General features: G+C 39.7%; 1 protein-coding gene across 5 annotated transcripts in view; it reads right to left on the bottom strand.

Moving 5' to 3' along the window:
• The window catches only part of LOC112685560 (probable nuclear hormone receptor HR3), a 62,507-nt gene that overhangs the window by 29,163 nt on the left and 12,737 nt on the right, over positions 1-20,607 (bottom strand). The window contains exon 1 of one of the 5 annotated variants that reach the window (XM_025557492.1): positions 8,218-9,483. The exons of 3 other annotated variants lie outside the window; for them this stretch is intronic. In XM_025557492.1, the coding sequence (XP_025413277.1) occupies positions 8,218-8,584 (367 nt within the window). In that variant the 5' untranslated portion in view covers positions 8,585-9,483. Of the gene's footprint in view, positions 1-3,269; positions 3,907-8,217; positions 9,484-20,607 lie in introns of those variants that run through there. One more of the 5 variants, XM_025557491.1, reaches the window with a different exon arrangement.

Below are 20,607 nucleotides of genomic sequence, written 5' to 3'. Positions count from 1 at the left end.
CATAGTAAACTGTGTAAATTAAAGATTGCATTTACATTCAGATATTTGGTTTATTTCAACTAAAACAAAACTTAGTTAAGACATTGAAATTGGAAAATATAAATAATTGTTTTTCTTTTCTCAATTAAGAATCCACATTTACGAAGACGATATAGTTTATATTTATTAAAGGTACAGCTTCTGTAGTTTCAAATTGTTTGCATACTGCATAGATGTGCAAATGGAACGGATCAATATAATTATTTTTTATCGAAATATCCGCAAAACTAAGCTTCCAAAATCCCTAAATTGTGCCTCCGAATACGCAAATTATAGCCGTTAATAGTCACAGCATGGTTTAACCTCGCCGCTTCTAACTCCGCCGAACGATGACTGTTTTGTGAAATCACATATGAAATACTAAAATATAAATATAATATAATATAATATATTATATATAATATAAATATATATAAATACTATACAATATTGTTAGGCGTAAACGCATATGTTTACCACGAAAAGTCATCTCGCGCACGCGCACGTACACCATTCACGGACACACGCGTGCGCACGAATTCTCATTGCAGCTTTTAACGACGACCTTTTCGACCTTTCACGCGTGTTTCTTGTAACGTTCGTCCGCTTCTCACGCATGTACGCATTATCTACACACGTCGAATGTCAATGCAACTGGAAACTAGTCGGAACGCGGAAAATTAAGTTCCCTTCGGATGTATTGTTATTAACGTATGGAATGGGAGAGATAAAAAGTCCGCGGTATTATCAAGATTAATTATTTTAAAAGTATTATAACACGGACTTCCGCAAATGCAAGTGGTGGAAGGGGCCATGTGCGTGTCATAATATGTCCCCGCAAACATTCGTTAAGCAAAAATACAATTTTAAGTCTTGGTGATAGTAGTACGTTGCTATTAGGTATAACGCGATTCGTGATTATTATTTTTTCGGTTCGCTTGTCTACACTTTAAAACGGTTAAGTTGAATTAAACGTACATAAGCTTGCTCTGCTGTGAAACGAGATTCAATAACCGCGTACGTAATCGCTTGGCCTAACCGTAAGCCGTGCAGTGCAATAATTACTAATAGATCTCGACGATTCAGCGGTACATTTTTCACCTTCTCTCCGGATCCTCCGGTAACCTGCGTGCGTTCGAGCAGCCGCGCAGGTTCCTATCTTCGCATTCGTAATGTACAGATAATGATACCATCGTGACGAAATGCCATTGCCGCAAAGGCAAAGACTCGCAAGAGCGGTAATATAATATATTTTCATTGTATTTCGTTTCCTAACGGTACATTGTCGCCGTCTAATGGTCGCAGGCGCGTGCGCGTGCGAGAGCAAGACAACAGCTGACCGCAGTCGCCACCGTCGTCGATGAACGGGTACCGTTATGCGATGGTGTACAACAATTTATTATTTTGCCGTGTTGGATTTTTGTACGGTCCAATGCCGCCGTTGTTCGGCTAGCGTTTCGCACGCCGCCCCGCCGTACGAGTTTCGTTGAAAACCTTCGTACAGTCGTTTTTTTTTTCCAGAACACCGCGCACTCACCGTACGATAATTTATATTATAACAACAGTGTATAAAACAATCATTGTTTTCATTATTAATCTTGCGATTCGTTCGCGCGAACGCTACACGAATAAATCGAACTACCGAAACAGCTGTGCCAAGAGGGGGGAGGAAGGAGAATGAGGAATCACCGCGGCGGGAAAACAACAATCGACGAAATCTTTGTTGAATATTATAATACAAGTAATATTAACCACACAAATCGAACCCCAGTAAAGTCGGACGCGTTTTGTAAACATCAAAAGACGTCTGGTTTTCGCGGTTTCACGATTTCAGCCCGCCCTTCTTCAACTACCGTTACCACTTCGAAAAACCTCTAGGCGATGGACATACGAAAAGAAAGTTTATTTGGATGCAAATGACGTGCTCGCCTAAATATAGTAATGTACGAAGCTCATGGGTACGAAGCGAGAAACGAACGCGCGCCCACATAGTCAATTAAATCGAAAATATATAATCCGTGCGTACGTACATCCTTTAAAAGGATATTTACGTACACGCGAAATTACACACTACCAATATTAATAATATAATATTCAATCAACCCGGGATAATAAGAACACTAGAGGCGTCAAAGCTTTGTTCGATGTTATTCTGTTTATACCGATAATATTGATATTTATGCGTGTATGATATTATATTATATTACTCGTGTCCGTTGATATCTATGTAGAATATATATTTATATATATATATATATATTTGACATGTATTATATTTATACACACATTTATAAGTCAAAAGCTGCAGTGCGAAACGGGGTTTTTATGTTTTTCGCATTGCTCTCCAAAGCCGCCTCATTAATATTACTCTTTGATAGATATTGCAGTGGAAGCTATATAATTTTTTTTTTATTATTCATTATTCGTGTGAATATGTATTTGCGTAAATAAATACATAATAATTACATAAAGCGATCGAAGTTCACAGTTACTATCACACGAAGGTCATATCACGCAAGATAAAAAAAAAATGTATGTATTAAAAAAGTTTAAAAGTTAGTGGTGATTTTTTCGATGAAAAATATACGTGTCTAATTCCTTGGAACCGTTGAACAGGGCCGGCAAGAACTTTTTAGAGCCTCGAAGCTGATCGATTCCAGGCCCCCTTAATTTACACTTGTTTGGCCAACATATCCATACCACTGCATTTGTGCATATTTTAGAGTACAATAAAAGTATAAAAATTTGCATCTTATACTACGAGGGCGAATGAGATTGTAAAATAATTTCGTGTAAAAGGCTGAGACGACGGGCCTTCTTGGAGGTACGGGTCCTGGAGTTTCAGCCATCCCTGCTCCACCCTCTCAGCGGCCCTGCCGTTCAACATACCAAGTTGACCGTTTTTATTATATTCATAGACACACTCGTATATACATAAATAAAAGAAAGGTAAAAAATCTGTCGGCGTTATAAAAAGAAAAAAACCGTCGTCCTACTACCTTCATGTATATAAATGTTTTCATGTTGACATGACGTGATGGGATGCACCATGAATGATTACGGTGTTTGCTTATGTTTACATAAAAAAATTAACGAAAAACGAGCGTATCATAATACACTCTTCAGGATGTAATCCGTTATGTTTGTATACCGTATACGCGTGTTCCGTAAAAATAATTAACGCATCAAAGAGATTAAAGGCGTAACGAGAATGGGGATTAAGAACTTTCGGAATTGTGCGCGGCTTGTACCTTTAATCGCTCCGGCCGCCACGTCGATTTGGTCGTCCGCGCATTGCTGATGCTGTTGCTCGTGTCGTAGCAGAGCAGCGACGGAACGTGACAAAGACGGATCGGACCGCGACCAGACGTCGGGCGATCGGCTGAATTGCGTCACGTGATCACCGTCCGTTTCACCGTCGTCGTCGTCACCGTCCCGGTCATCGCATTGCTGTAAGGCGGCGGCCACTATTCTGGACATCGAATCGTCCGTGTCACTGGCCTCGGACGACGCGTACCCCGGCGGCTCGTTGCGCTCACGCTGTTCTCGTAGCGTTAATGCGTCTTCAGCCGCGATGGCCGACGGATCGTCCGCGGCCGCGGTCGGCCACGCGACGAACATGACAACGAACGGTCGTGTATTTACGAGGCGGTGGCGGTGGTGGTCGGGCGTACGCGGTTGTGGACGATTCGGACAGGTACGTGCGCGTCGCCTCCTCGGCGGTGGCTGAGGCCGCAGTACGTGTTTGCGTACAGAATACCGCGGGCACGGCGCACGAGCGGTGCGGACAGTAGTGTCCCCGATCGCCGCGGCGCGCGATCGACGAAACGCGTGCGGGACAGGACACGCACACACGCCCGTTTGCGCGGCGGACGTAACGCGCCAAAAACCGATGCACACGCCCGGTCGCGCTCACGGCGGCGGCGCGTCTGCTGACGACGTATTCTGCCGGCTGCCGGTACCGCACACCGCCGCCACACACTTGCGCGCCGAGACCCATTTGCATTTGTATGTTACGCTCGAGCGTGTGGTGTGCACGACGACATCGGTTGCCAATCGTGGGACGGCAACGCTTTCAACATATTGTTTTTATGTTTGTACAACGCGCGCGTTTGGTGCGGATTTTCGAAACGATATACCTATGCAATGCGCGCGTAGCATACGAACGAAAGAGAATGCAATAAGCGCATTAGGTCCGGACGAAAATCGAATAAGATCCGTCGGAAACTGTGTGCGTTACGAGCGGTAAACGGTTTACGCGAAATCCGCGTTCCGTCTGCAAAAGTGTGTGTGTGTGAACGTTTTCGTTCTCTGACAGCGACACGCCTAATGTAATAATATGTACTTTGTACCTTCGGAAGTCGAAATCAAAAGATTTTCCAGACAGTTTGGTCCTGTTCACCACCGCACCGCGCGCATATATATTACGTTATTACGCACCGTTTCGTGTATACAACCGTCTCCATTTACATATATTATTACAAATTGTTTGATACGGCTAAGCACTCAGAGCAAATATATATATATATATATCCATGTATATATATATATATATATATATATATATATATCCATGTATATATATGTATACATGGAACGACCGCGGCGAGCTCGTGAATATCGCAATGTTGCACGAGCAACGTTTACTGATTTCAGGTAAAGGGTTTGTATTTATGTATTCGAAATGTATTCCAAACACGGTTAAATAATAATTTAAAACGTTGCGTCTAAAAACGACTTTTTAACGATAATATTCATACGTACAAATACAACATTGCACCGCGAGTCACCGATCATGAATCTATAGATTGCAACTTTGACCGCGCGTGCGCGTAACGGTTTTGCAAGGGTCGGCCGCGGCGTGCGCGTACAATACCTATTTATACAAATATACATAGTGATATGGCACTGAAATGTTGATATAATAATATTCATCGTGTACTATACGACAGCGGTTAGTCAAAGTGCGTGATATCATTATGTTATTGTTACAAACGATTACATCGTGCTTATTATTTTAATTTTAATTTTTTTATTTTGTTTTTACATGCACACGATTTAAAAATACACGAACAATTAATCGCTGTCATCGTTATTTTAGAGGGACGTGTACGATTACAATGCGCGATCATCTGAATACATAAAGTTACTATGCTTTTCTTCGTACAGGCTGATCCGTTGAGGAAATCAAGCGCGCGCCCTCGTCGTTAACAAGCATGAACACAACGCAGTTAAGAACACGATAGTTGTATAAATTGATGAACTGCACGGATAAAGATGCCTCCGGCGGAACGCGATGTTACATCGCCGTAACTTCGTACAACTACATTATTATGTACACGTTATTTAAGTATAATACGTACACGCGACTGCATGCCGATGTGTCCATATGTATTTGCAGTACAGACGACACAGGCATAACACAAACTTTTGGTACAAAAATTATGATTTCATAACACTGCAGCGACGCATAAAATGAATAAATATATAAGCTAATCAACGATAAGAAATAAATAAAATACAATCACTATATGTTTGTACCTATGCATATACCTAAATAAATAAAAAAGGATTTTGCGTTCCCTGCGCGCACGTCGCCACTGTTCCAAGGTTTGATCGAGATAATGCGCCTGTGTCCGACGTCATTATATCTCGGCTCAATATTCATACGGTGGCGGCGGCGGCGAATGCAGTGGTGCCGTTCAACGACAATGGGTTCGAGGAAAGTCCACTCGTTCGACGTTTCGAACGAGCACGGCAAAGACGGCGTGCATTTCTTTTCACATGCATTGCAGTATAGATGCCAATTTCGCTGCACACGCTACACACATAGACAAAACTGAATTTAGTGCATACATATATGTTGAATGCATAGAAGTGCGACGATTCGACGTTACAGTTTATAATACATCTATATTTATTAATGATTTTTTATTTTCCTTAGAATTTCGTCAATCAAAACGCAATGCACAGCAATAGTGTTGCATGGCGTTAACGATATAAACTCTATTACCGTCGTAGTCGTCGACGATTTGATTTTTTCGCGCGATATTAATCCGACAACTAATAATCGAGTTCTTGCAGTATTATAACTGCCGGCAACGTCACTGAAATCAATCAAACGATGACGACGACGATGATGATACTATTACGATGATACACTTCATCGGCGGCGGTTTTGTAAACTTCACGCGTCGTATATAATAACATTGTGGCCAGCCAGCCGGACACAGTTGGTCCCGCAGTCGACTGCCGCGGAGAACGAATAGCTGTTTTTATTTATTTTATTATTTCCGCGTTGTTTCTACATAACGGTGGTGACGAAATTACGCAATCGGCACATTAAGACTTTCTCCGTGGCGCTCACCGTACGCGTACGAACGTGAACCGCAGCGCGTGAATATAATATTATACTATTTCGGCGGACGAAATTCAACGAGAAAAAAAAACCGTGTAAGAGTTTGGTAAAACTCGGCGTAGCAGCAGCGTGCACGGGAAATTGTTCCGTATACAGGGCAACACAATAAATGTCGGCAATAACGTATGCATTCAGCGATTGTATTACGGGAAAATGAATAATGATTACAGACGTACGCAGAACATTTCTGCCGAAAGTGATTCTCCGCGTATCCAATCGAAACAATTGACTGCGCTAAAACCGTTGCTCGTGGGTCGCGTCGGCACAAACCTGGTACAAATCGTACGCTTTTACGCGATAACGGCCGGATTATGTTATACGCTAGAAAATAGAAAGACGCCGCTGGTCGGATTTTCGGACGTTGCGCGTCGAGAAATGCGCGCAATGTTACTGTTCAAAGTGAGCAACGCGGGGCTCGCGGAATTCGCGGCTATAAATAATATGACAATAATAATTATCTCGCGGACGTTGTCGTCGTCCATCAAAAATGTAGTGGGAGGGGGGCAGGTGGAACGAACGAGGTCTCGGAAAGAGGAGCAGAAGATATTAATAACAATAACAATACTGTAAATGTTGTGATACGCGCGCTACGCATTTCGTTGGAGCTCCGACCGCTGAAACGTGTGCGCGCACGAGTGAATATAGTATTATTTTTTTCCCCTCGTCCGCGTTCGCGATGTTTTCTTTTCTCCGACAAAACGACATACGCGTACACGCACGGAGAAAGATTTTCTGATTTTCTGCGGCGGCGGCGGCGGCGGCGACGGTGACCGGATATAAACGACGCGCGCGCGGAGAAACTTTCGCTGTTACGACGACGACTGGGATTACGCAACGGACGTGCGGCGAACGGTCGGACATTCTCCTCCGTTGTACTGCCGCCTTCTCTCTTTCCGTGCGCGCGTCATCTCTTTATATATATATATATATATATATATATATATATATTTGTATACAGTTGGAGAGAGTTCCTCTCGTAATGGTCACGACCACACACTCTACACGACGTGCGATGTAATAATATTATAATGACAACAATAATAACATTACGCGGCGAAGGTAACGTGTACATGCACGAAATGTACGGGGGGAAAAAAATATATAAATCGAAAACCGAACGCGCGCGGGCCGGTAAACGCACCGTGGGGTAAAGTTTTTTTCGACCGAGCGCGAACGCTGCAATAACTTTATAAACGTGCGGTATTATTTATATGGGTACCTACCTAAATACGTGTACGTGTGCGTGTATACCACACCACCGCGGTTGCGCGTTACGGGCTACCTGCTTGCGTCGAGGACATTTTCTGCTAATGTCGTTACAATGACGGGGCGCGCGAAGGCGACTGTGGGATACGTCATCGCGAACGGGTCGGGGCACGGGGGGATCGTCTTCGCGCGGAAAAGATCGATTACGCGTGCAAGTTTCACGACGGCGGCCGACTTATGAGGCGCTGTCCGTGTCTATTATTTGCGCACGCACAATAAAACCATTATACATATACATATATACGTGTACGTAATGAATATTATAACGGCTGGCGACGACTTGAACTCGAAAAAAGTTTACGCTGCTCGTGTGTACGTTTCGCGATGACGCAGCACCGCAGTACGGCACAACAATGCAACAACAATACATTACATCAACCCGTAACCTACATAACACGGACACGGCGTGTACAGTATACCTATACAGGACGCGTTGTACGGCAACGCGCGCGTGCATAAACCCAGTACGTAATGTTACAGAGAAGGGACGGTCGGCGTGCGACGGTTGTTTGTACCTTTTCTCAGCACCCCGCTGACGCTGGACGATGTACCCGACGGAGGTGGCGAACAGCACTGCTGTAACAACGAAGTGGTCGTAGCTGCCACCGCGCTAGCCGCCACTGATCCCTGCTGCTGCTGCTGCATGTCCCCGTCGCCCTGTGGCGTTCCCGTGGCCGTGGCACCCGAGGACGGTGACATCAGTATGGTGTTGGCCGCGGCGGTGACGGCGGCCGACGGGCCACCCGCATGGTGCTGCTGCAGGTGGTGTTGGAGTTGTTGCTGATGATGACTATTGTACTGTTGCTGCTGCTGTTGCTGCTGCTGCTGCTGCTGATGGTGATAGTACGGCGACGAAGACGATATGGGCGACGACGAAGACATTTGTTATGCCGTAACGGTTTTCTCTCGTGCGGCTACTGCGCGAAGGTGCAGACGACCCGACATCGTCTAGGAACTGGAGTTGGTCGGCATTGGACCGATAAGTGGTCGCGCTCGTATACGTTGGTTGGTGTGCACGTGAAACAGTTTTACGTTTATTGGCGCTTTACTGGTGTTGGTGCGTGTCGTCTTCGTCGTTATCCGCGACGACGGCGATGGTCATATTGTTCCGTCAACACACGCAGTTTTTCACGAGTCCGGCGGCCGATAGTCGTCGGTGAACCGAGTGTCCCGCTCGCGGTAGCGGTGCACGGGAACACGTCGGAGCTTTGCAGCCGTACGAGGTTATCGGCGGCGGTCGGCGTTATCGCACGCGTGCAAAAATAATAACGACGACAAGAAGACGCGGGCGAACCGCGCAAACAGTGTTCGACGTGCGAAAAAAAAACCAACAAAATATTGTTATATAACAACGTTACCCGCACTCTCGGTTCGTCTTACACGTGTGTACAATAACGTATCATCTTAACTACACGGCGTTCATGACGGTGATGAAGACGACAATTGTTGTTGACAAGCTCGAATTTCTAGTCGCAACAAAAACAGAAGCGGACTCGATTATTTAATAAGAAAAAAAACGAAAAACTATAAACTATACGTGTATTCGCGATGCTACTGCGATGGTAAAACAGCAGTAACAGTAGCAGTAGTATTAGTAGTAGTAGTGGACGACGGCTGTGTGTATATTAAGTAACACGCGAAAACGGCGTTCGGACGACGGCGGCGGCGGCGGCGGCGACGACGACGACGACGGTGTAAATACGCGCGTACCACACACAACATACGTTGGACAGCACTAGCTCACTAACTAACCGCCGAGCGCAGTGACTGAGTACTGACGTAGTCCGTGGCAGCGGGCGGCAGCGCGGTGACGGCAGTGGTGGCGGCGGCGGTGGGCGGCGTAATAGCCATTCACCGTCGGTACTGTCGACGGAGAAGTATACGTTTCTATGCGTGTGTGTGCGCGTACGTATATTTGCGCGCGCGCCCGCGTGTTCGCATATGTATGTGTGTGAACATTCGTACGTGTATCTATACGTACGTACGCATAGTGTGTGCATGTGTACGGGCGGGAGGAGGTTTTGGTGAGAATAGGAAAGGATATTATACACAAGCACACGCTTAGCGAATATTAGCTTATATATAAATGTGGGTGCGCGTTTGCACGATAAGGAAAGACAGAGATAGAGAGAAAGCGACGATCGTGTGTGTACGCGTGTTAAAGCGTGTGGTGAGTAGAAGCAGAAGGAGTGTCTTGCGGAAGAGAGAGAATATATAAAAAATAAATAAATAAAAATGTATGTGTTTTAATGTGTACGTGTGTGTGCATGTGTCGGAAGAATGGGAAAGAGAGTGTGTGGTGCGAGTGAGAAGAGTGAGCGAAAAAATAAATGTATACGTATGTATTTACGACGACGGACGGAAAGAAGTGAAAGAGAGAGAGCGAGAGGGAGTGAGCGAACGAGGAGAGAGTGCTGCGATAGCAGAAGGGAGGTGGAGGCGGCATCGAGTCGAGCACAACAGCAGAGGCGTCGCGCGAACGCGCGCGCGCATTGCCGCCGCCGCCACCTAGGCTACTGCTGGTGGCGGCCACGTTCGCGCGCCGAGGATGCCGCCTGCGCGCTTGTACGTACAAGCGTACGTACACCGTACTCAAAGGAACGTATAGAATATACTTTTGTATTGTTGTGTATGTACAACGTGCGTCACATCACAAATACTGCACTTTAATATTGCTATTTCATTGTCATGTCTTCAACTGTTGTTGTGATCGACCACTACGTTGTCGTTGTTACCGCGACCATGTACGACCATCCTAACGACCCATACTAACGCACACACAGACCGTACACGTAAGATTATCGTCGACACGATCGTAAATGGTACCCCCGGAGTGTTGCCTTTGTGTTCGGACCAACGCTTGGACAACGCAAGTGCATTCGTGTTCGTACAGCGATAACTCAACGCTTCTACACACCCCCGTATGTATCCGTCACCAACGTCACAGTAGGACGAAACGTCGTTACCGCGATAACGAAGCGTGGTAAGTTTCCACGTGTAATTCCGACGTGTACACGTAATAAGTTGTTTTCACGGAAGAGCTCCGCTAGCACGAAGTTTTCGCGGATATCATCGTATTAGCCCCTTGAAACCACTAGCGCGCGTTTTGTTTTTTTTTTCAGAATCGAGATTGGTATATATATATATTTGTACACAGCGCACAATGTCGCGGAAAAACGTATTATTTTTATAGTTATATTCGAGCAGAACGCCTTCCGCGCGGAAGTAATGACGAAAAAATAATAATAATATCTGCTGCACTCCATACCACCGACGCTGCGGATCATAGTAGATTTATTTTTATTTCCATCGATCAATAGACAGTGGCGTATTTGAGGAGGGTGATGGGGGCAATCCCCCCCAAAGAATTTTTAGACCAAGACAATTTTTATATAAATATTGGGTATTTTATTAAGAAACAAAAATTATGATTTATTTTATAGTATTACTACATTTGAAAACGTTTTAGATTTTACACTAATTTAAATAACACAAAACGCTAAATTGTTCATAACGTTTTAATTGTCAATAACGGTAAACGGAAAATTTTTTAAACGCTTAAATTTGTATAACATTTAAATGCTTAAATTGAATAACGTTCAAATTATTTATAGCGTTAAACACTCAATTGCTTATAACGTTTATATGTTCCATAACGATAAATAATATATATTATTTTGATTAAAAACCCAGTCCATACTTAGTGAAAAATTAGATAAAACACAAGCGAAACTTTCAAAACACAGATAGGTGTTAAAAAAGAACCACACAAAAGACCATTTTAAGTGGATTCGGCATTAGATTCAAAAAAAAAAAAAAAAAAAAAACCACGAATATTAAGGATTCACCTGATATAAATATTACCAAAAATTTTATTTGTAAACGTTGAGCCTAAACTAAAGAAAAAATTTGAATTACCCCCCCCCCTCTCCCCTTAGAAGTAAATCTAAATACACCCCTGTCAATAGATATACGTTTTTAGCACCATCCGATAAAAACGCGTATACAAATATATACTATATATATAAATGTATTCGCGTGTATTCGACGAAGAGGATGGGAATAAACGTGAAATATTAACACAACATATTTTTAAAACAAAAACTTATTTCGTCGGTAAATATTTTTATCCCTTCGCAGATTCATTTCCCCGCCGCGGTGTGCACTCGTCGTAACGGTACAATGTAATCGCGCGCGCGATGCAGCGCCGACGGATCCCGTCGGAAACACCTGTACGACGAAACCGGGGTACGCGCGTACACCCGAGTGTATGTACACACAATGCGACGTGTAATATGCACATGGAAACGGTACTTTACGCTACCGACGGGGATACGGAGAAAAGAAGAAAGAAATAAAGCCTCCCCCGACCTATAAGCGGGGTGACCACGGGGTGAAATCACACTCGCACGCGCACGCGCACACGGAACCGAGGTGCTGGGTGGCACGTATGTTTACCTGCGCGGCAGATGCGTGCGTGGGCGGTGGAAAAGCAGAGCAGTGCGACGACGATGACGGGGTCGGTGCAAAGAGAATAGACGGAAAAAAAACGTAACGAACCGTGGGACCCGTTATGTTTTGCCGTGCACACGCGCGCACCTGACCCGACCGGCGTGTACGCGCACCATTAGACACGAAATTCAAACTGGAAGACGAACGTACCGTCGCCGCGGTGTCGGATTGCCACGGCACACACCTGCTGTGCGTCGTCCACGGTCTCGCGTTCCGCGACGCGCGCAGAACACCCGTCGACAGTGTTGTTATGTTATTACAAGTGTTTAATACGTACGCGCGCGCACACACGTGCGTTGTGTCGTGTACCTTTTGCGCTCGAACCGTTGTCGTCCCGTCGCGCACAAAGCCGTACGCGCGTTTTACCGTCGACGCGGCGCCGAGGGCGCGGCGAACGACGCGAAAGAAACGGTTATTCTTCCAGGTGGATTGTTGACGTTATCGCACTGTTCTTCTTCTCTTCGGCTTTCGAGACCGTGTCGTTCAACAAATTCGCCTTCACATTTCCTTATCCAATCCTTCTAATCCATCTCTGGTCTCACTTTCTTACCTGCGTAATTTTGGCTTTCCAAGTGGTCGTTTACCTTGTGGTACGTTATCCTGTACTATTTTTCCAATGATCCTGATTTTCGCCAAGGTTAGCTTGGTTAGCTAGCACGACCTGCTCACGTCAATCTTCTTTTGATAATATCTTATTCAATGCTTTGCGTCGTACACGTTTTAATTGTTGTGTTTGGGCGTTCACATACGTACACATGTGTGTATTTATTTGTTTATATCACGCAACTGCTTGGTCGACGTCGAGAACATGCACGTGTGCGATAAACGTACGAGCCGGTACTCCGGTGCCCGTGAGATCGCGGACCGCCGAGAAATTCTGCGCGATGCATTCGCAACGCATACTCGTGCATACGCGCGTTTGTCGGACACTCGGTGCGAGCCGCGTGACCGCCGCAGTTATCTCTATTCGACTTTTCGAATCGGTACGCTACATTATTCTTCTTGATCTTGATCATTGGCTTGTGTTATACAACGAACCGTCGCGGATTGTTACGTTGCACGACAATGCGTACGTTAGCGGTCAAGAAGAGAAAGAAGATCGGCGCCAACGATTCGGTTGTGCTCGACGCGGCGAAAAACAACGTGCAATTGAGACATGAGTAGGAATTTCAAACGGGTTTCACGTTGAACGCTAGAGAGGTCTTGCCGACTAGTCTTATTGAATTACTCGGCACCTGGACCAAATACCTTTGACGAAAAGGATAACAAGATAGCTAAACACACGTGACATTTGTCAAATATGGACTAACGGGGAGGGAGGTCTAGGAGGACGTTTCCTCGGAGCTCGTGGATATTAATGTCTCGTAATCTTAGAGTATTTAGATTTCACATTACTTACGCCTTATCTACGGCATGACGATTTTGAACTTTTTAGCAAAAAATCACTTTCTTTCCGAAACTTAGTTATTTGAGTAACTGTTAATAATATTTGAAATATTTAATCTTTAAATAAATTATTATTCAAAAGAATAAAGTTTTTTTTCTGTAGTTTATATGTAATTAATTATTAATTTTAAAAAAACAAGGTAATAAATACGAGAAAACGTTTCAATATGTTTCATAAAAAAAATATTTATATACTGTACAGGGATTATTATTAATTATATTATATTAATATATTATATATCATTAATTATATCCGTACGTAGATTATTTAGTGCTATTATACATTATTTTTATGGATAGTACATGGATCCCTGCAGATTTTACAGTGCGTGGTGCATAGTTGTACACATAGGTTAATTGTTCGATTTACGTGCGGTACGTGTGCGTACCTTTGGTCGTTTTTTATATTAGGCAAACTCTTTATGTAATCGTATAGTCGACAGTACGTTTTTTCCCATATTATTTATTTTTTATTGACTCGTCATCATAGTGGTACGCTAGGATAATAATATTACATTATTGCAGAATTAGTGTTGTACATCACGAGGTTCTGGTGCACGACCGCGCGCACCTTATATACTCGTATATTGATTGGTCGGCGACTGTGGTCGTGTCGTGTTTTCAAACGTCATCGTCGTCGTTGTAAGTGTTGAACGAACGACGACGACGACGTAGCTGACCGTGTGCCATTAACACGCACCGCAGAACTTAACCATTGTTCTGCAGCAGATGTTAAGTTAAAGATGATATAAAAATACGTGTGCGATTACTTTATATACATATATATTACAAAGTTTCATAAACGAACTATGGTATATTATGGTCTACACGGCTTGTCGAAAAAAGTTTACGAATTTTTTGTTACACGCAGTGTATACGTCACACTGTGCACCCGCGTGCGACGTTAATTGTGCGTTATTTAATGCACATGGTAAAACATTATTGTTAAAGACTTGTAAACGAACTGTGTAGAGCGCGCGCGGACTGTGGCGGGGACGTTGCCGGTAAAACGTAATAACAATTGTGGAAAAAATTGAGGAGCGGTTGCGGTGAAGGCCGCGACGACAACGCTTGCTGCAATTGTGATTGCATACGTTCTTATAATATCATAAACACCACGTCGCGAATAACATATCTGTTGAATATGGTTTACGATATGATTTTTACAGATCGAACAGTGCAATGTCAAGTCGAGCTTCGAAAATATTTTAAAATCGAATCCAGTCTTCTAATAACATTTAACTTTATCCAACCATTTACAAAACGTATTTAGTAATTTTAATTAGTAGTATTTTAGTATATTTTGTTGAAAATTGTATACGATTACATTTGTATTGAATTTTACAAATCTTTCAAATTCAAAACGAAATTCGTAAAAATTTCAATCGAGAAAAATACATATATATTTATTATTTATTATGACATATGTCATATACGTGAAAGTGTATTATATTTTAGCAAAATTTAACCTTTAAACGCTTAAAAAAAATGCTCACACTGTTTTTTGGATATAATATAAATAAAATTGATTGATATTTTAGTCAAAATGTCAAGCTTAATGAAATCATAATGGCTATAATCTACATTATATAATCATTGACAGTGTAGGTTTATTCGTTAATTTTTTTCGAAATTCGAAGAATTGTTGAATACTATAATAAATTTGAAGATTGTTAAATACTATACCAGTTTCTTCGTTTATTATTATAAATTTTTTAGTAATAAAAATAATAATAAAAATTAATTTAATTAAAAATAATAATTTTTAAAAAAAAAGATTATCCAAAAAGGTTTATAATTTCTATTTGGTATTTATTTTTATTTAATGTTAACTCAAATCAAATGGCTATTACAAAAAGAAAAAAAACGCTTGAGACGGAATTTAAGAGAGCTCCTCATAATAGTAATAAATGCTATCTTTCTATAGTAGGTATAGTATTTATAATATATGTAAAAAAAACAGTCATTTTTTTAGATTTTTTCATAATTCGACTTTTATTATAAATGGATCTATTGTAAATTTCTATAAGAATAATTGTTTCGCTATGAATGCAAAATTACGTGTTTAAAATTTAAATTCAATATAATAAATTCCAAATGGTATCTATTTCTTATAACCCATCTCCCACCTCTACCCTTCGAACAGTCGTATACACTTAATGGTGATATGTGCTCAGTATAATATATTGTTGTTAGCGAGATTCGGCGACAGTTTATTTTCCGTCGGTCTGTTGGCCCATAAGTATATATATGTAGAAGGTATTCACTCGATTACAATTTATCGAAAAAAAGAAGATGAATTGAAAAAAAAAACGGTTCAAAACTCGTTCGGCAATTCGCGGCACTGTGCAGCAGGTTTTTCGGTAGCGGTGGTGGCTGCGACGGGGCGTGCGTGGTTTTGTGTTGTCACGACGCACGGTAGCTTCTTCCAGCTGTTTCGCAGTGTGTAGATTCGCAACACAATCACGTCTTCAGATTCGGACTACGGGTGAGAGAGGACTTAAAAAATAAATAAAAATTTACCACAACTCGTTAGGCGCAAACCAGGTCTTGTTTGGAATATATTGCTACGTGCAGTTAGACATATTTCGAGAAGTTTCGTGAACCATAATACGAATAGTAGGTATAATACATACGATAAAAACGCGCGAGTATCTGTAACTCGATTTCTGTACAGTCGAAATCTTTTTTCACGATCTCATTCTTTGGCGCCGAATATAACTGTTTTCCGTTGGATTTAATTTTTTTGTGACTGATCGATGTATTATACCTCCTCGTTATTTTAAAGAAATTTGAAATATTATAATATAATGCTATATGCTAACTACTGGAGCAATTGTATAAAGTAAAAAAAAATACATCGAATTTGACATGTAATACATAATGGGGAAAAATTCGTATTTCACCGCAGGAGTTTTATTAAAATGCCCTTAGTCATATTTTGTTTTTTGTATGGAAACTAAAACAATATTGTACGTGCTCTTTTTCAACGTATAGGTACTTATAACGTATAGGTTTTCCAGAATAGTATTCTGTTTGAACAGCACACAGTTTTTAAAGTTGGATAACGAAGTCTTGAAAATTACATTGAGTTCAATACCTATACTCAAATTAAAAAAACTTCATAATATTTCAAATACATTGTACTAGTGTTTCATAAATATGTCTATGAGTTAAAATAATAATTTCCATATCTTCCAAATGCGTCTTATTTTACGTATATGAACAAAAATAATTTAGGCATTGTATTATTATACTGATATAAGTGTACTAGTATTATACTATAATAGGTGTATAGTATAAGTTTAAAGTACTAGTGTTTGATTACTATAAAAATTCGTCTATTGGTATATGATAGTAACAAACATATGGTTTGCTATTATTTATTAATTAGAAAACGACATAGTTGCCTCCGCCACCATGGTCCATGATTTTGTAGTCATCATCTTAAAACGAGAAGACATTTTTTTTCACCTTACGCGTTATTTTTAATAATTAACATGAAATAACTTTTTATTGAAATTTCCATAAAACAGAAAAATCAAATACTTCACCATTGTGGTGCGGTAACTCGCACCCAAATAACCTAACCGAACAGATACCGTCATTAACAAATAAATATTTTACCAAAAATAGTGTAGTAGTCTCTGGCACACCTAGTTCAGAAGTATGTTATTTCTTGTTTTTTTTTCTTTTTTTTTTTTTTCATCGCCATGTTTGACGCAAAAAAATTGCTTTTGTTTGTCAGCCATTTACCTAACCACTGATGCCGTGAATACAGTAGTATTTTTTTTGCATAACATTTCATGTTAGCTGTTTACAATATTTTTATTTTTAATAGCGTTTAAACCGCGGTCGCCACCATCATCGAGATCACTACCACTGCGTTTTATATACACATACATATACATATACATATAAATAAATTTATAAACACGGGACATAGAGGATCGCATATAACTAGCAAAAAGAAAAAACTAATAAATAAATAAAATCCGTTTGCTGAAGGCAGTTAATGCGATTTTGGGTATCCAATATTTTTTAAATTTTTCAATAATCGCTCACTGTTGAAGAAACCGTATTTTTCCGTTAAAATGATTTAGTATAAACAGTACACTATACTAAATGTAAATTATTGTTAAGAATCAAACTCTGTTTCAACTTGGTAAAAAAATAAATCCCAAAAACATTTTCGAATTAATTAAAAACATCATTGATTCTTTTAAACAATTTAAATACCTAATATTGTATAGGAAACAAAATGCACATTATATACGATTGTGGTATGATAATATAAAAAATTTTATTTGATCTTATAATCTTATATTTATCATAACGAATTTTAAATATGTTTTAAAATATTTAATGGCATGTTGATCACAAAGAAGTATTCAATTAATAAAATTCAGACGTCCTAATTCATTTTAATGATTACATATGAAATGTAACCATCGATAATTACATATTAACAAATAAAAAATGCAATTTACAATACATTTTGTTAAAAACAGACTTTTAAAATGTTTAAAACTATTTTTACTTGTAGTCTAAAGTTAAAATATATTGACTAAGTCTATCCCAGATTAAACATAAACACCAAATGTCGACATATGCATTGATTAAATGGAAATGTTAATCAATCATGATTTTGACCGACATGTTTTTAGGTAGTATCATTTTTCTTACTGTATTGATTTATTGACATAAAAATTAATTATAGTAAGTTAAATTGTCAACCATTATTTCATACATCTAATATATATTTCATGCAGAAGTCAATTAATGTTGATTACGAGTTGATTAAATTTGTTAACCGATTTAGTGAAATTAAACAAGATAACATACTTGACAAACACTTGTTTATTTTTAATTTAATTAAGTAAAGAAAAAAGAAACTCGACTCATAGAGTGTTAAGTTTCCCTTCTATGAACCTATTTAAAAGTATTAAATTAATTTATACAAATCCGTATCGTTTTACCAACTATTGTATTAAACGACAAAACAACAATAAAATATTATTCTATTGCAAAAGAATAATAATTAGCAATTTCCACTAGTAAAAAACAAAACAGTGCGTAATGTAGAGACCAATGTTATAATATACCAAGTTTTAACAAAAATGGCGCTATAGTAAGGCAACTATTATACGCCTTTCGAGTTAAATTCACATACGTCCGTGTATGAGTAGTTGCAGTTTCAGCGTTGGTTTTGCTAGGCGTTAACTATGAGTCAATACGATGGCAAATATCTAAAAATAATCTCATCCATGGTAAAAACCCACCGGTTGCCACTTAACTGTTCACCGCCAATTAGGAATTATTATCTTAGGTGGGTCCGAACGGATTTTGGTGTTTTGTTTATCATCTCATGATTAGACTTTCGTTTGGTTGTTGGATATTGCACAAAACCAAAGCAGTCTTAAAGTTTTATGAGGCCAATATATTTCAGGAGTTTTATAATTGATAAATAATATATTATGTGTTAAAATAGACATAGTCATATAAACATAGACATAATCAATAAAAAAACAAAATAAATTAGATAAATTTAAATTTATAACCATTTCTTGTTCTGTAGTTCAAAGCATTAAGTGATTTAATCTCTCTTGGAGCATAATATTCAGTGGCGTATTTAAGGGGGAGAGGGCGAAAGGGGCAAATGCCCCGGGTGGCAAATTTTTAGGAGCGACAAAATATTCTAACATTTATTATTGATGTGTTCATATATTTTTTTAATTTTCACGCCTTTTTTGGTATTGTTTAGTATTTTAAAAATATTGTTGAGCATCTAATAAGAAATTAAAAAAATTATACTATACCTAGTCACCTAGGTTATAAAGAAATAGCAATATAGGTACAATACATTTATTATTCGATATTATATTTTCGTTCAATGTTTATAATAAAAACTTGGGTTCACAGAACGCGGTATTCACTTTAGGGCACATTTAAAAAGTGTTAAAATTTATTTAAGATCAACCACGGGAGAAAATCGTCTTAATTAATTAACAACCCACAACATTGAAGCTGATTTAACGAAAACTATTAATTATATGATATTATTGAACATTTTTCTTCTCCAAAGTTAAGAAAAAATTTATAAGTTATCGATTATTTTATTATATATAATTAATAATAAATATAATATATTTGATCTAATAAAAAACCATGTATTGTTAATCATTGTGCATATAATAAGTAACCAACCAAAAATACTTAAAAATGTTTGATACACCTCTAAATACGAGTCTACGTTTCACTCTAGGGGCTTTCAAATCCAGTTCCATTGAAAGTTTAAGAAACTTAGCTAATGAACTACCTCCAAACTTAAAAAGAATATATAACACTCTTCTCTATACAACCAGATCGTTCATAAATATCAAAAACCCTTCAAATAAATACCTAGCCAAGAACATAAAAAAAGCTGAAGAATATCACATAGACTTAAAACACCTAGTAAAAATAAAACCCCCGAGCTTCTCTCCGTGGAATACGTATTTTGACATAAACCTAGATATTTCTGAATTCAAAAAAGAAAACACCAGTTCTATTATGTACAGAAACATCCTTCAAAACACATTACAAAAATACCCCAACTACAAACACATCTACACCGATGCATCAAAATCAGACCAAAACGTTGGTATATATATAATAACGGAAAACTCCTCCTCCTCCTACAAACTTCCCCCCAAATGTTCTATTTACACAGCCGAAGCATTAGCCATACTCAAAGCCCTACAAAACATAATCATAAATAAAGAAACGTCGCACAATAAATATTTAATTCTAAGCGACTCTCTCAGCAGCTTAACTGGCATAAATAACTTAACAAAACCAACAGATATATCTAAACTTATCCAAGAAAAAACCTATGAAGTTAGTCAAAAAGGAATAGAGATAGCCTTTTTATGAATATCTGGACACTGTGGAATTGACGGCAAAGA

Source organism: Sipha flava, unplaced genomic scaffold, assembly GCF_003268045.1.
Source record: "Sipha flava isolate LNK unplaced genomic scaffold, YSA_version1 282_pilon_pilon, whole genome shotgun sequence".
Lineage (NCBI taxonomy): Eukaryota > Metazoa > Arthropoda > Insecta > Hemiptera > Aphididae > Sipha > Sipha flava.
This window is presented reverse-complemented; position numbering and strand designations above follow the sequence as displayed.